Raw genomic sequence first — 16,703 nt, 5'->3', positions numbered from 1 at the left:
TGTAGAAAGAGCAGGAAAAACAACAGTGATGATGGTTGTAATTCAAAACTACTCATCCTACTAGTTTAATGTTTTCCAATTCTCACGAAAATTCAACAAAAATACAATAACAGTTTTCTTCACAATGAATGAAGCCATGGAATTCAGCATTTTCATGAGGGAGCAGAGCAAACATATTTTCAGGATTGCATCCTATTCAGTTGCTACCTTGTAGTTTAGAGGATGCATTCTTTAAGGCTTTCTTTTTATAGAAATTTGGCTTAGGAAAATGGAGGATTCAAATTACCTAATTAAGAGATGTACTTTTTCAGAGCAATTATTGCATAGTAGGAAGCACATCTCATGAGCCACTTTATAATTGTTTATGAATAAAACTGTAGTTGAAAAAATAATGCCTATTACTTGTTTGTTTTATGAAAAACATAATTTACCTAGTGTGTACATTTATCTATTTAATGTACCTATACACATTTACATGTATATTGTGAAATAATTTACTTACCCACAATTACAAAGTAACTGACTTTGTTTTTTTTTTTTTGCGTAAATAATATACCTATATTTTATATGTATATATTTATATTATATTTTTGACTAAAAGAAATGGGGTGATTGATATGCTAAAAGGGATATATTAATTACAATTATGCTCTTGAAATAAATTATAAATAAAATATGAAGTTTGGTGGCAATGATGTAAAAATATAGAAATATTATGACCATATCCTACTAGTCATTTAAATTTGAAGAAAAGCAAAAACGAACAAAATCTTTCGCTTCTAAATTACTATCTTGGGCCAGAAGAAAGCCAGGCTTAATTTGCCAATGGGCTTCTACGATGTGGAGCCGACCTAATTTAATGGGCCGGTAGCCCAAAGTACGACGTCGTTCGGAACAGTGTTAAATGGCCTGATGGGCAAAATCAAAGCCTTGAGAAAACTAGCTATGAATTTTCTGACCAAAATCATCTCAGGACCTCTAACGCAGAGCACATAGAGGTTTTCATCGTTCAGAATTTCGATCAAACAGAAGGTGCGGATTCTAGTTTGTCCTTTTATGCTATTGTTTTCAGAAAAAACAGTTGTTGTTTATGGATGTTTAATTCTAAAGAATGAAAGATAATTGAAATTAGGATCTTATTTGAATTGCTTTTAATTATTTCTGTGATAAATTATCGTCAGAACGGAGAGGGAACTGAGAAAAGTACGTTTTGTTATCGCCTTGAGAAGTCGAATTATTATTAAGATATCGGTATGCATGTTGGTATTTCTGGGTCTGAAGTAATGAGAAGCTTGAAATTTTCAAAACGTAGTTTTGTCTTCAATTTCCTTCACTTTCTCGGAATCCAAACTGACGCATAAGGACTAATCAGATATGAGTGGCTTAATTAGTTGAAGAAAAGTTGGTTTGTATATGGTTCACATTGACTGACCAATTGTGTGATTATCTAGAAAAGAATAAAGAAAATAAGAAGCACCGCCAAAGCTGTATAATTGATTTAATTTCAGCTTGTACAAGCACTTCCATGTTTAATTTTTTTATTAGAAAAAAAACTAAAACATTTTGCACAAGCTTCCATTTGCAAGGGATAATGTTACTTTAGAGCATTATTTAAAGTAAATTTCAGATTTGTCGCTAACATACTCATTCTCTTTCCCCCTTTCTGTAGAGGTTATCTTTCCTACGGTTTTGTGGGTGGTTTTCAGGATACCTTACAATGGCAGGGAGACATCGTGTTCCACGTGAAGCGATGAATGACCAGCGTGGTTACCCTCTTGAAGGACCTTTTGGTCGAGGTCCTCCAATGCGACCACTTCCTCATCCTGCAGTGTTGGAGGAAGAACTTGAAATGCAACATGCTGAAATTCGAAGACTCTTGGCTGATAACCGGAGGCTGGTTGAGGACCGAATGACATTGCAGCGTGAGCTTGGTGCTGCTAAGGAGGAAATTCATAGGATGAATGTTGCCTTTTCAGATATCCGTGCCGAAGAAGAATTGCAATCAAGGGAGCTCTTTGAGAAAGGCAGGAAATTGGAGGCTGATCTTCGGGCCACTGAGCCCTTGAAAAATGAGGCTAAACAACTTCGTTCTGAAGTTCAGAAGCTGAATAATGTTAGGAAGGAACTTTCCACTCAAGTTCAGACCCTCACACAGGACGTTGCGAGGTTGCAATCGGATAATCAACAGATTCCTCTACTAAGGGCTGACATTGATGGTCTGCACCAGGAGCTTATGCATGCTAGGTATGTACCCGCTGCTTATTTGTCATCATTTTCTTGTCTTGAAGCTCCTTTTTAGTGTACAAATTTTATCGAGATTGTATTAGATCAACTGCTTATATATTAACATACAAGTTTTGTTTTGTAGAAATGCAATCGATTATGAGAAGAAGGCGAATATTGAGCTTATGGAACAAAGACAGGCAATGGAGAAGAACCTAGTTTCTATGGCTCGTGAAGTTGAGAAACTACGCGCAGATCTTGCTAGGACAGATGGTAGACCATGGGGTGCAGGTATTACTTATCTGTCTGACTGTATTCTTTTGGCATTCATATCCTCCTTCTGGTACCTTTATTTAACCTTCAATTTGGTGCTGAAACTCCTCATTGGCTTTTGAAAAGATGAGATGTCATGTAAGTAGATGTATGATAGACTGGTTAAACTTCTCTCTCTCTGATGCACATGCAGACACATATTCACATACACACACGCACATGCTTCCAGGTGCACAGTAACACACAAGCACACTTAAAAACAAACTCACATAGTGGTGAAACAATTATAGTTTGCTTCCCAAGTCCCAACATATACATTTTGTACTGCATTCTGATCTTATACACCTCTTTCTTCTACCGAAATACTTGATTTCATGTTTATTGATTCTTTAAGCTCTGTCTGGCTGTTAGATAGATAAATGTAAATGTATTTCATCTTCCACAACCAGTTTTGGGAGTTGGGGTTGTGGTCTCATCTTTTTTAATTATCTAATACAGAAATGAACTGTTTATTATTTCTTTGCATGCCAATATTTAAATTTATTTTCCCCATTGTCGTGCAGTGGAAAAAAAAGAAGAAGTTGTTTTGTTTAGGGTTATGTTGTTACACTTTTCTTTTAATCTTTTCATTCACATCTCATCATTTTCTTTTTTAAGGTGGACAATATGGGATGAATTTCAGCAGCCCAGAGGTTGCTTTTCCTCCTGCATATGGAGATGGCTATGGGATGCACATGGTATGCTTGCTTATATAATTGGAAATTTGAATTGTTTCTTGTAATCAATAGATTTCCATGTTAATTTTCTCTTTTCTCGGAAGTGTTCTGAATGTCTATCTATTAGTTTTTCCCTTTTCTCTGAATGATCTTTATGGTTATCTATTAGGGTGTTGCTGATAAAGGGCCTATGTATAGGCCAGGTCCAGCTTCATGGGGAGGACCTGAAAAGCCTCGCATGACTCGTCGTTGAAATCTGGATGATTATGATTTCAATGACGGAGTATACATGCCACCTTTGGTTGCTCATCATCAGCATAGATGGTCAAGTCATCTATGTGTGCACGCCAGATCAGTAGCCATTTATTTTTCTGAATACATCGTTAGTCATCTTAAACTTATGTATATAGGATTTTAATATCGCTTTTCTTGATTGCTAGACATTAATTCCCATGTCTGTGATGGTAGTATGATGTTTTGGAATTTTCTGTCTCTAATTTGCATCAGTTATATCTTATGTTGGTCATTTGACCATGTAACCTATAATGAGGATTGTTTTTATTTGGAAACTCTTGATTATATTTTTCCTTTTCTTTTCATGGTGGGTAGAAGCAAACTTTAGAATGGTACGGTAACTTAGTTTCCATTTATGAACTTGGCATTTTCTTATATCTATCGAGATGAACCCGTATTTCTCTAACTTGTGGGGAGGCTGGAGCATGTGTGATATGGAATTGAAGGGAAGCTATGTGATCATGGTCGATTGCATGAATTTAATGCAATCTGCATTTCTGTAAACGATGCAATTGTTGGAATCAAGTTGTTGTTTCATGATTTATGAACATAATGTGTTGGAGGATATATTGATATATGGTGTTCAATTTGTTGGGGATGTGGGTCCTTTTCTTGGAAATTCCCTGATGGTGGTTTTGGTTTCTGGATATTGTTGGAGGTGGACCTGCCATTTCTTATGCATCATTTTATCCATCTGAGGATTTTATGCTTATATGGAGAATTAGGAGTTAGGATGGCCATTTCGTTTCACAAAATTACAAGATTTCTTGTTGCTGTGATGAAATATACTGTGATATGAATTCTGATTTCCATATTGTTGAGACTAGCTAACAAGTAGCTTTTCTTGAATATTGGAAGTTTGAGGATGTAAGTGGAGCTTCCTAGAATAGGATGTTATTGGGTTTAGAAAATTGCATACATGAAAGTATTTGCATAACTGGGAGTTGTGATATTCTTTTAGGTTTGTAGCTAGGTTCCTAGGAAGTTGTAATGCTCTGGAAGTAAGTTGCAGGCCTTTTTTCTCTCTATTGGTAGGTTATTTGACTAGGAGTCATCTTTGATGGGATTCCATATGGTTTTCTATCTGCCACAGCTTCTTATTTTTGTGGCTGTCTGGATAAGTGATCTTTGGATAAGCACCAAAACTTTCTTTCCAAGCATGGACGAACAGTTGGCTGGCATTAGAAGAATGGATTGTGGAAATGTTGCCAGCTTAGACCTTGACTGAAGTAGTTCAGCACTATGGGTTGTATCTGTTGTTTTTGTTCTTAATATTTATCTGCAGTGCATGGGACCCTTTATGATGTATTAAGTTTTAACCTATGGAGTGTGTACCAAAGGGTTGTTTGTATAATTTCAAGTTTCCTGGGGATTGGTTGAATCTGTTTTATATTGAGAGGTAATGTATCTCCAGTGTTACTCCTTATGCTCTAAATAGCCAAGTTAGACTTCTCCAGTGGTTATCTATAATCCAATTTCAGGAGTGTGGTTGAGTGGGATAATCGGGAGTTGTTATTTTAGCCTGAGGCATTTAGTCTATCAGAGGTGGAACTTTCTCCAAATAGCCAAGTTGAAGCTTTATATTCCTCTTTTGAACTTTTTATTGAAAGTGAATTGTAAAGTGTGTGCTTCTTCTCCAATATGAGGATTGGTAGGATTTTGCTTTATAATGGACGTGATGGCAGGGTGGAGGTAAGATAGATTATATTCAGATAAAAGGGGATGGAAGTTCACGGACTAGGAATGTTCTTGCAGCTATCCAGCATAGTTTGAAAAACGCGGGGATTTGTCAGTAATGCAATTCACTGCTTCTCATGTCTTCGTGAGTCGTTTCTTGTTCTTCATTTTGAGCTGTGAATCTGCAACTTCCTTCATCAAGATATTTCTAGCCACCCCCACAATATGACAAGTTGCTCCATGCTTTGAAATGACCCTGGAATATCTCAAGAAAGGACGGTGGCATGCCATTTGACAAGAGGCCAGCTACTGATTTGAACTTATAGGCAAGTATCCTGTCTCATTATTATGGGTTTCATGGGCATGGAATCTTCTTTGTTTTTCCCTAGCTAGAAATAGTAGCTGATTTCTGTCTTGCATGCTTCCTCTTTAATATCCTTGACTTCTGGTTATTTTGCTTTTATTTAGAACTAATTTGTTTCTTTCATCTTGATTTTAACACTGCCTTCAACTAATTTACTGTACACCATTTAGTGAATTAGTATTCCATTATAATGCCGAGCTTTCTTCCTGATCTTGTTTTTTTAAGGCTTATAGGATATTTAGTTTCAGATTGTACCCATAGATAAACCTCTCTAGTTGATTGTTTCCATAAGAAAAAAACCTTTAGCGGGTCATCTTAAAATTTCTACTGTTTGATTTACTGGAATAACTTGCGTTGGAAAAGTTGCTGAAACATCTCAAGGATGAGGTGAGATCTTGCTTCTACTCTCTTGAAAGGACTTGTTACCGCTTACCATATAGAGATGCTTACGCAAACTAATAAAACTGAGTCTGGTCAGGATGGAAATGGAGTATTTTTCTTGGTGGATTGGAGCAGCCTATGGGCCCACCTCATACTGAAGAATTTAGTTTGAGTTTGGAGATGGAGGATATATCTTTGCTTGGATGATGTATATGGCAGTCCTTTGGTTATTCAATTAGATGGTCTTCATTGAGCTATCATAGTTGTAGGAACTGATGTTTCTGAAGCTTATCAGACAATGGGGCAAGTCTCTTGGAGATACAATTGCTGGCTACAGAAATTTAGTATGAAGCTATAGTCTCTATTCTGCAATGATGATCGATCTCATAGCTTGGAGCTGGACATCAAAGATAGGAGAAGATTTGATAAATTTGTTTCTACATGCAGCCACATGAGCATAGTCTTTGTTTGTCGAATGAGATTGCTGAATGAGAAAACTTAAGATGGCCTGTGCCTCCCAACATCAGATAATCAATAAGTGAGAGAAAGTGCTTTCTGAATATAGACAGACCCAGTCCATTGGCTCAGATGGATTGTTTTGTCGAGGATAACCTTTAAAACAAAAATAATAATGTTTGATCAAGAAATTGTAGCTAAGTATGTTACTTGTATGGTCTAGTAGGAACTAAGATAGAGTTTGACTGGATTTTGCAACTTCTATTGAAATTATTATTAAGTTGCTGATTTCTTCATTGTTGTTTGCTTTTTGTAGACTGCTTTAACCTCTCCTTTAAGATGAATTATGATCAGTTGATTATGCATGCTTATCTTGGTTTACACTGAAGTTGATGGTTTCTTGTGTTTTTGGTCTGTATCACATTATCATTAGTTATCTTCAATTGATGGTTTATCACATTAGTTACACAACTTACTTGTATGTTAATTACTGTTTTCACCTAATTTATCATTATTCTTTTGCTGCAGATGAATGGATAGTTGTTGCGGATTGTCAAGTGAGAAATCAGGTTTGTCTCACATATTTGAAGTGAGTATAGAAGCAAATGTGATTTATACGAGAGGTTTATTTGACTTGGAGATTGGTGGAAGAAAATATCTTTGCCCAATTGTTGAAATTGGTGATTATAGCAGAGTCTATGCAACCTATTAATTTTGTTGGAGGTTTAAGTTACCTGCAACGCAAATCCCAACCTGTAGATCTATCTCAATTTTAGCAGGTGAAGAAGTGGTTTGTCAAGGATGTATCCTGCAGTTTGTCATTTCCGCTAGTGAGGGTATGTTGCCATCTCATTTACATGAGTCAAGGTAATTCGTAGGATGTTAAGCTTCTTTTGAAGAAAAAAAAATTTCATTCAACTGATTTTTCAACAATAGACAAATAAAGGAATAATGTCTCTTGTTGCAGCTTGTGAATATGGATTTCACCTTCCTCTTACTGTACTGGTCGAATAGGAGATTGAATTGGCCGTATTTCAGGCATCGTATTTTCATACTCAATTTTGAAGTTTAGGGCTTGTATTGTCACTTGTTGAATAGGAGATTGAATTGGCCGTTTTCCGGGCATCATATTTTCATGCTCAATTTTGAAGTTTTAGGGCTTGTATAGAATCAGTAATTTCAAATTGCTGTCAACGAGCACATTGTGGTGTTGGAGTATTGAGGCACCCTTGCATTTTGCTGCAAAACAATAAAATGATGGCAAGTGCTATTTTTCTCACATGTATTCATCTCATATAATGTTCACAATCTTTTTAATTGTCTTCCATTGCAAATTCACCAAGGACCCACTGGTTTTCTTGTGTATCATCAGTATTTGCTTCTCATTTCTCATTTTTCGAGTCTTAAATTAATTTATAAGGTTAGACCATATCCCCTTCACAGTTGAGATGTGCCCAGCGGCATTCAAACTTGAAGAGAAAGGATTCTCATCTCTTTTTGCTTCATTTGAAAGTGCAAATAAAAGAATGGATAAAAATTATTAAAATGTGACTTTCGTACTCACTAAATAATTTATGCTTTTTTTCAATTACTTTTATTTATTTATTTATTTGGTCAACTGTTCTTTTCAATTACTATACATAAATTATTGGTACTTGTTCTTGGTGAACTTAATTTGACCAGTCTGGACCAGCCAGATCTAATTTTCAGGACACTGCAAAGTTCCGGCCGAGGAATTGAAACTGATTTTGATGATGGAAAGGGATGTGGTGTGCTGCCGTTTCCAAACGAGGTTCTTGATGAGTTGAGGTTGAGGTTGCTTTTCACTTTCTCAATCCCAAGCCAGTTGAAGTGAGGGAACCTTCAAGGCAGTAAAAATCACAACCCAGAAAATCCCACAACGCACCATATCATCTAACCTTTGCCTCAGCATCCAAGCTTACTTTAGGAATAGCATTGCCGACATTAGTCTTCGACTTCGGTGTTGAAAATAAAGCTCGGGAAGACTGTCGTGATGTCCCTGGCAAGTCGACAACATAATTAGAATAGATTTAGAGAGGAAGAGAGAGAGATTCAATCATGACACTAAATAATAGGTTGATAGAAGCATTGAAAAATAGAAAGGAAATCTTAGGAAACTACTTTCATTTTTGTATTATTATTATTTATAAACAACTCTTAGAACACTAATTGATATCAAATGAAAGAAGTTTACTTGAAAGCAGAGGAATGGAAGAGGAAGATTACTGAATGATCATTGGAAGCAATGGTAAAACCTAAGAAGAATTAAAAGCAGTAAGCAAGTACTTTAAATGTGGAAGCGTCATGTTCTTTAGAAGTGTTGGGTGCTGAAGAGCAAAAGCTTTCCATTCGTCTTTGCTAATTTTATCATCCTTGTCAGAATCAGCATCTGCAAATGTCTGTGCAACGAAAGAGAACTTTGAGAGTATACAAAACTTCAGAATAAGGGAAACATACAGAAGTTTTGGCATCGGTAATTCTTGCCTTATTGACGATAGCTTCAAGAGTTTCATCTGGCACATGTATGCCAGATTCCAACAAAGTGGCAACTACCATTTGCCTGACCTGAAAGCAACCACAGCTGTTACTTAGAAGTAATACAACAGAAGAAATAATCGTTTGAAAAATTACAATGAATCAAAGTGAAGACATTGCATCTTCCCAACTGCCTTCCTTGTGTTCTAATTTTGGTGTTTTTTCCCTTCTTTTTTATTACTGTTGTTTTCAATGATTAAAGCATTCAGGCAAGAACCTGCTCATAGTCTGCAACACACCAAGATACTTACTTCTTCCCGCTCAATATATCCACTTTGTCTCAAATCATACAACCTAAATGCGACTGCAAAAAACCCAAAAGAGAGAAGAAGAAAAAAGTCCTTTAACATGAAATGCCTCCAAACTTTAAGCAGCTGAAGTTGGATTGTAGAATTCTTACAATCAATCTTGTCTTCAAGAGGTGCACATGGATGAAAAACACTAAGCGCATGGACAAACCCCTCAAATTCAATCACGCCATTTTTCTTTTCGTCGAAAACATCAAACACCTAGATTCCATTTCGTCATAGATTGGAAGAAAAAACAGATTAATATGTTGGTTCAGATTCATGTTCCATATATAGTCACCAATGTAATAGAACAGATTAATCTAAACTAGATGGCTCAGAGTCACATTATATAGTTTTTAATTTATAAAAATATTGCATTGAAGGGTAAAAATTCATACAACTCTGCTATTGAAGCTAAAGAATATCACTAATACATGCTCACATTGGCAATCCTAATTTCCTGAATCCCATTCAAGCAGTCAAGATGAACTTAATTATCATATCAAATAGAGAGAGAGAGAGAGAGAGAGATTTACTCTTTCATCATCGGAATAAATAAAAAATAAAAAAATTGTCTCAATGAACTCACCCTATCCAGGAAAAGATTTTCACCTGCTGGAGTTTTGAATAGTGCCAACCTGAGCTCCTCCTGGAAATGAGAAATTAAAATGAAGTTAATAAATAGAGGGAAACATAAATAAATAATAAATTTCATGATCCATGTCAATTAAAAATATTTTAAAATGAAATAAACAAGGGCCCCAATACAAACACGTGCATAAATTGATTAACCTTGTGAATTAAGCCATCATCAAGAATCGAACTACTCAACTGGTTGAACAACTCGCGCAACGCTTCCACCTCATTTACAGAAACTGAGAGTGAAAAGTCAAAAAAAAAATAATTGAACCCGAAAAAAAACACATTTTTATTTATGAATGAAGGAGGAATTAGTAGACAAACATGGAGAGCTGGCAGCAAGGCGAACGATTTCGTCGTAAGTGTAGGAGAGGCGCTGATGAGGCCGTTGTCGACCGAAGCAACCAACTAAGCTGAAGATGAAAGCCTCAACGAGGGCAATCAGTGGTTTGAACACCGCGCACAGCTTCTCGCCTAGCATCAGCGAGCTCGAACTCTCCTTTAATTATTCAAATGAACACAGTTATTCAGTCAAATTTTCTCTTTACTTTTCTCGGCAACCAAACAAACACAAATTATTAGAGAGAGAAAGAACACCATATACGCAGAATTCTCTATACGAAATAGAAGATCACGGATAAACAATCTAGGTCTCTCATTGCTCGTCATCGGCGTTTGGACCAAATCGAATCTCAATTTGCTCTCGAAGGCTTCTGCACACAGCAACAGAGAGAGAGAGAGAGAGAGAGAGAGAGCGCGAGAGAGTTGAGTTTACCGCTAACTTCAGAAATCTGAAAAGAAGGGAATTTTCTTCTTTTTTTTAATTGAACTTATTTATATTAATTTTAAATAAATTCTAAATAAAAACAAACATCACATTATTTGTTGTTCCAAAAACCAGTCGAATTAATTAATTCTTCAATCATTAATAATTTGGTTTAATATGACGTAATTTCATTAAAAAAAAGAAAGTCAATATAATTATTTGTAATAAGAAAATTTATGAAATAGAGTAGTCGATAGAGAATGAACAATTATGAAATAAACACGAAACTATAATTTGTCATACTATAGTGAGGAAGGATGTTTGATCATCTAAACTTTTAAGTACATGTGTGTGATTGAGAGGGGCGTATATTAAATTCATACAAACTACACGAATACTAGAATTGAACCCAAAGCCTTATATAAGGAAGTAAATACTCCAAATCACTACACTGATGAAACCTTTACAATCACATCATATCTTTTAATTATTGTGCGTAAGTGCTAAGCTTTAGAAGGCCCCACATACTAATTAGAGGTTACAATTATTAACCCAAAAACTAAAGAGCATTGCTTTTGGGTTGCGTCGCAGATTTGCAATTTCCCATTGTGGCCAAGCTGGCGTAGTGGATATGGATCATATGGCCTATTCATGACTCAGCAATTTAGTGATTTGGCATGCTCTCTATCCTCTCTACTAATAATTTATAATTTATAATTTATAATTTATAATGCTTCTAAACCCGAAAAAGAAAAAGAAAAAGAAAAAATCCCCACAATTATTCTGAGGAGGTGGGGAGAGCAGAAGCAACAATTATTGACAAATAAATAAATTCTTTAATCTTTACATCGGAGGATCGATCCATTCACGCAACTAAATTTGTCAAATGAAAACACTGAATAATGTTTTTTCTTATTTTCTGTAAAATCAAAAATAACTAATATTCAAATATATCAAGTCAGAGTAACATTAATAATTAGTCAAAAAATGACTAATTAACTAGGTAGTAATTTTCCATGTTTATGTAATGGAATTCTTATTTCTCGCCCAAAAAAAAAAAAAAAAAAACCTAGGTAGTAAACATTGGTGGTATCACTTTTGATCTCTTGCCCTTCACCAGAGACTTTGTATCTGGAAAAAGACCACCACTACCCTCCACAAGATCTTCAACATGACCTTCCGCTGTTACATTTCGTGGGGTATGTCACAAGGTGAACACCTTCCATGTCGACCACTTCTTCACCACTGTAGGTTTTCCACATTTGATCTCCTATTAAACGCACCGTTTGCACGCATTCTAAGCTTTCGGGCTGCTTGAACAACTCTTCGGCACGGCCAGTGTGTTCATACCATAATGACATCCGGTATGCTTCAATGTCCCCTCCTGCGCTCATCATCGTCTTGTCGTCACCATTTTTCGACTGGTAGCATCCTATCGCGATCTCGGTGTCTCGATGACCGTCCATCGATCTTTGGTTTATGTTTGCAGATCCTATGATAAGGTATGCATCGTCCACTAAAACAAAGTAGGCGCCAAAAAGAATGAGAAGTTACTTTAATAATAAAACCATCTAGATCTCATGTTTAAATGTACAGCAATGTTCTCCTTTTAGCATTACTCTACTTTAATTGCCGAAAATAAAAGAAGAAACGAGAATCCAAACTAAATAATAAGTAATAAATAACGATCATGTATCATATTTATTGATCACATTATCGACCATATTTCTCACATAAATAAGAGCGCGAAATTTATCTAGGAAAGTATATTTCACTTATGTAAGATATGCGGCTAGCTCATAAATACAGTAAAAGTAAGTTTATTGTTAAACAATTATTGAAGATCTACATACATACCTATCATGAGCTTGGAGTGGACATACACCATGAACCTCCTATGCTTCTGTGCATTCCAGTACTGTGTTGCAGGGTGAGGAGAATGTGGAGGAATAAAATCCCTTGGCTCTCTACTTCTCTGTTGGCAAGGCAATAGAAGTTCAAATAGTCTCTAGGGTGCCCTTCAACCCCACTTTCTTTTATGGCTTCTCCAATCAACCTATACATCATTGACATTGTCTCTCTGGTCCAATGAAGTATGTCTTGAACAGATTCACTATCAGGTAAGCCTTCTGGCCACATTGGTATCACTATGTACACTGCAAATCTCTCCTTTGCTTTTATCTTATTGACCACTTTGAGAGCAATCTCAATGGGGATCAAATTTCTGCAACCACAGTTCTGATCTTTCTCCCACAAACGGCACCCTCCAATGAAATACTGGTTCTCAATGTACAGAAACTTATCGGCACGCCTGATTGCCTCGACATAAGCTTCATGGATGCTTTGCTCCACGGTTAAGTTTCGAAACAGTTGGCTTGCTGATACATGGTCTATTGATCTAAGAACTTGGACATTCCAACCCCTCTCAGATGTTGGTTTGCTTGCATAAGTCTGCTGAATGAGACTAGTTAAGGTGCTTGAAGGGACCAAGACAGAAGGATCACATTGCTTAGCCCACCGCTGCTCGAAATTCGTTAGTACATCCCAAGCAGCCTCACCGGTTACACAAGCGTGAGCATCATGCCACGGAGTTCTTGGCCCTCCTTTCTGTAGGCTAGCCCCAGAAATGTTGGTCTGGTAGAAATCAGAACAGTGAGATTCTGTGTTAAGTGTGTGAAATAATGAATGTTGCTCTGTGTCATAGCGCCCATCACAAAGATCTAGGCCCCCAATGAAGCTCATAATTTCTCTGTCACTTGCACTGGTTCTGGATTTGGTGTCCACAGTTATGGTTTTCTGATGGTGGGAGAAGATTGTGGGAAACTTCTTGTGCAATCTAGGGCACAATCTGCATACTACTTCGGTGTGTGCAAAGTAGTAAAATGCATCTTCATCATGAGTTCTCATTATTCCTTTGTTCTTGATAATTGGCAAGGATGTTTCATCATCCCAAAGCATTATTCTCACTGCCACACCTTCCTCAGCCTTCTGCTTTAGTAATTCACCGAGCTTCACTCCACGCGCATGCGGGATGTCTGTTTGAGGATCCCTGAACCTGCTTAAGAGCATATTAAGTTCCAAAAACAAAATTAGGAGTAATAATTTGTAGCTAGGAAATTGTGTTGCACTTCTATTTACCAGAACCATCTTAGGATTGAAAGACCAGCCTGCAATGTAAATCAAATTCTTTGCCCCCTCAATGGCTTTGTACACATCCTCCCATAGTCTTCTTGGAGTCCCACAAAGCTCCGAAGAAGGCTTGAAAGTTGAGCAATGATGAGCATCCTGATAAAGCGTGACATGACTATTGGATCTTTGTGGAAATGTTGCATTCCTTATCCCCTGGAAATGACCATTATCAGCAGTCATCTGTCCCCAAGTTGGTTCAAATTGAGCCGGCTTAAACCATAACATGAACCGGAGCTTGAGCTCTGGATTTGGCTTCCCATTTTCGATCACCAGAGGGAGGAAACTGTTGACAAAACTTGCTTCATTCAGTATCTCATGTGCCTGCATTTGAAATTTTCCCAAGATGGAACATTTCGTTTTCATGGTAATGGTAATCGTCGAATCAGACGGATGAGCACAGAGGATTCGAAAGGTTTGGTTCCAAACACGGTCGCGTTCATGGGTTGTCCTTGCTACTTTCTTGTTGTCTATCTTGATGGTCACATATGCAGGCTTCCCAGTTCCAAAAATACACTGCAGAACAGAATTTCCACACAAGTTTTCGTTCCAACAAAAACCAAAATCTATAAGACAACAATCAAAATAACCTACAAAATCAAATTTGGCTAATGCCATAATCTCAATTAGTACTTACATTGAAGGGGAAAGGTGGTGGTGTGTAGGGCGTGGCATGGAAAATGGTAGCTTCAAGTGTTCCATGTAGAAAGTCATGTACTTTTCCCTCCATAGCTTTAGCCTTCAAATAATCTGACCAGAGAGAGAGAGAGATTGAGATGGGTCAATTAGGTAAGTTTTATGTTGCAATATAGAAGATGGAAAGGGAGACTTTGAATGCAAATGATAAGGTTGGCGGCAGTAGGAAGAACTTGTGAAACCTTCAATGTCCAGTCTTAGAGGCAACCTTCAACTCCATCACAAGTTTTTACGTCAAGTTGAAGTATCTTAAACTCAAACTAACACATTTCCTTCCTTGGGCCAAACAACCTGATTTCATAGTGTCCCATCTTTCTGGTGTTCCAAAGGGATTATAAAAAATTTGACACACATCTAAGAATTAGCTGACCGCGTCATCGATGAACTAGACAACCCAAATTAAGAACTTGCTTAAACAAAATTTTGCCAAACTTTGAAAGTCATTAATTTTTAATGCATTTCTGGGTTGCCCAACACCGCATAATTGGCAAGCCTCATCCAGTTGAATTTTACCAAACAAAATTTGTCTACTTCAAACCATTGGAGCCATTGTCTTCTGTGTAGATTCCCCAGCAAATTGGAGATCTATGTACAGGACCTAATCATTAGTGATGTAATAACTTGAGCAAGTCAATTAAAATATATATATATATATATATATATAAATAAATTAAAGTCAAGGGTAACTTTATGTTTAAGGATATTGGTTTGGAGGATGATGTGTGGAGAGGTGAGACGTGAGATTATAGAAAATGACTTAAGACACGTTACACGTTTTAATGTCAAACGTTACAAATAGAAACCCAAAAGAGAAAGAACATCAAGAAACATGAAAAGGTTTCTACAAAAGCTAACTAAATGGGTTTAAAACAGGAAGTCCTGGGGCAATATGGAAGTGGATTTGACATTAATATATATATATATAGGGAAGAAAAAAAATCTCAAAGATCATGAATCCGATATCTGACCATGCAATTGAGTTATTGAAATTTTAGGAAGCACCGTGTTCATTGATTTTGTAGACACAATTGGATGTCGAAAATTTGTCTAATTTTTGTAAGGATGATCTATGAATGAAGACCTAAAAAATAAATGGTTTTGATCATTGCATCCTCAGTCGAATTTAGCATTGTTCATTGATTTTGTATTTGGATGTCGAAACGGTTTCCGATTTGTCTAACTATGAATGAAGACCTAAAAATAGATGGTTTAGATCATTGAAAAATTATAGGGTACAAATAAATAAAATTATTTGAGGATCCTCAACAAAATTCGATAATATATCAATTTAAATGCAGAGTATGAATTAGAAACGAAATTGAACTTTTTTTTAACAAATTTCAACAAAATAGTAAACACAAAAACTTAAGGTATATATTGATTCATAGTATTTTCCATGCAACATCCTTGAGGCAACTTCATGTATTAAGAGAAGAGCATGATGAATAAGCAAGTTTTAAGCATCATTATAATAAATTCAAAAAAAAAAATCTTGAAAAAGAATAGGATTTGTACAAAGCTATTTTTACAACTAGTGATGGAGCTAGAAATGTTGTCATCGGGGTTCAACTTTAGCTAGTGTGTTGTTTGGTTGGCATGGCAAAATATAACTCCCTACGTGCTCAAAATATGTGCTATTTGACACTCTAAAATTTGATATAATTTTTAAGAAATCAATATTGAAAGCTTAAATATATTGCATGAATTTTTAATAAAATTTAAAGGGTCTTGGTGATTTCATGAATTTTTATTCCAATTCATAACACTTCGATTGAATTATGTAGAGTTTAATGAAGTTTGTTAGAGAACTTTAACAAAGTTTGAAAGTCGACATGTCAATCGGTTGTGTTTTTGCGGGTTTATATCACATTATGTGAAAATTAAATCGACCCCAACACGACACCCCTAAGCTAGTGGATTCAGATCCTCTACTTGTTGATATATTTTAGATGAGATGTCATGCTTAAAATAAAAGTCAAGCAGATCATGGCAAAGAAAAAACAAGCAGAGGAATCCGAATCCCTAAGCTAATTGGTGGAAAATCCAACCCTGGCACAACCTTCAAAAATAGCGTGTAACATAAGTTTAGTTAAGAAATCTAATTATAGTAAATACTGGATACCCATTAACCACTTGTTTTAAAAATAAATAAATTAATTAAACAAAATGCATTTTACAAATGATCA

General features: G+C 36.1%; 3 protein-coding genes across 23 annotated transcripts; 1 reads left to right on the top strand and 2 right to left on the bottom strand.

The window, feature by feature from the left end:
- Positions 1-898: 898 nt before the first annotated feature.
- On the top strand, positions 899-7,711 carry LOC103327718 (DNA double-strand break repair protein). 20 transcript variants are annotated; one of them, XM_089049951.1, is made up of 8 exons: positions 899-1,032; positions 1,670-2,244; positions 2,369-2,514; positions 3,154-3,233; positions 3,382-3,594; positions 6,913-6,953; positions 7,164-7,220; positions 7,352-7,711. In XM_089049951.1, exons 2-5 carry the CDS (start codon positions 1,718-1,720, stop codon positions 3,463-3,465), a joined length of 837 nt encoding a protein of 278 aa, XP_088906077.1. In that variant the 5' UTR covers positions 899-1,032; positions 1,670-1,717; the 3' UTR covers positions 3,466-3,594; positions 6,913-6,953; positions 7,164-7,220; positions 7,352-7,711. The 20 variants fall into 20 exon arrangements, with proteins under 20 accessions (XP_088906077.1, XP_088906076.1, XP_088906075.1 ...); XM_089049950.1 differs by having other exon boundaries at positions 7,161-7,220; XM_089049949.1 differs by having other exon boundaries at positions 3,382-5,509; positions 7,352-7,663.
- Positions 7,712-7,921: 210 nt separating this feature from the next.
- Positions 7,922-10,747, bottom strand: LOC103327719 (calcineurin B-like protein 10). Of its 2 annotated transcripts, none has more exons than XM_089049958.1 (9): positions 10,467-10,747; positions 10,194-10,368; positions 10,063-10,105; positions 9,843-9,879; positions 9,341-9,449; positions 9,192-9,244; positions 8,890-8,970; positions 8,692-8,804; positions 7,922-8,404 (listed from the first exon to the last, which is right to left on the bottom strand). In XM_089049958.1, the coding sequence occupies exons 1-9, from the start codon at positions 10,536-10,538 to the stop codon at positions 8,350-8,352; spliced, it is 738 nt and encodes a 245-aa protein (XP_088906084.1). In that variant the 5' UTR covers positions 10,539-10,747; the 3' UTR covers positions 7,922-8,349. The 2 variants fall into 2 exon arrangements, with proteins under 2 accessions (XP_088906084.1, XP_008228310.2); XM_008230088.3 differs by having other exon boundaries at positions 9,820-9,879; positions 10,023-10,105; positions 10,467-10,733.
- Positions 10,748-11,564: 817 nt separating this feature from the next.
- Positions 11,565-14,708, bottom strand: PLDEPSILON (phospholipase D alpha 4). Its single transcript, XM_089049959.1, is given in 6 exon segments — positions 11,565-11,827; positions 11,829-12,151; positions 12,493-12,591; positions 12,594-13,688; positions 13,773-14,337; positions 14,459-14,708. Coding segments are annotated over 6 exon segments (2,298 nt in total). The 5' UTR covers positions 14,552-14,708; the 3' UTR covers positions 11,565-11,704.
- Between the last annotated feature and the right edge of the window lie 1,995 nt (positions 14,709-16,703).

The sequence above is a fragment of the Prunus mume genome, linkage group LG4, assembly GCF_029339155.1.
Source record: "Prunus mume cultivar Tortuosa linkage group LG4, ASM2933915v1, whole genome shotgun sequence".
In the NCBI taxonomy this organism is placed as follows: Eukaryota; Viridiplantae; Streptophyta; class Magnoliopsida; order Rosales; family Rosaceae; genus Prunus; species Prunus mume.
This window is presented reverse-complemented; position numbering and strand designations above follow the sequence as displayed.

Bases quoted from the DNA above. Each gene is read 5' to 3' on its own strand.
- LOC103327718 (XM_089049951.1), top strand. From the start codon at position 1,718: ATGGCAGGGAGACATCGTGTTCCACGTGAAGCGATGAATGACCAGCGT. The intron at 2,515-3,153 runs GTATTACTTATC...TTCTTTTTTAAG, and splicing joins TGGTAGACCATGGGGTGCAG to GTGGACAATATGGGATGAAT. The intron at 3,234-3,381 runs GTATGCTTGCTT...GTTATCTATTAG, and splicing joins ATGGCTATGGGATGCACATG to GGTGTTGCTGATAAAGGGCC.
- LOC103327719 (XM_008230088.3), bottom strand. From the start codon at position 10,538: ATGACGAGCAATGAGAGACCTAGATTGTTTATCCGTGATCTTCTATTT. The intron at 9,245-9,340 runs GTAAGAATTCTA...GGTTTTTTGCAG, and splicing joins TCTTGAAGACAAGATTGATT to TCGCATTTAGGTTGTATGAT. The intron at 8,805-8,889 runs GCAAGAATTACC...TTCGTTGCACAG, and splicing joins TTGAAGCTATCGTCAATAAG to ACATTTGCAGATGCTGATTC.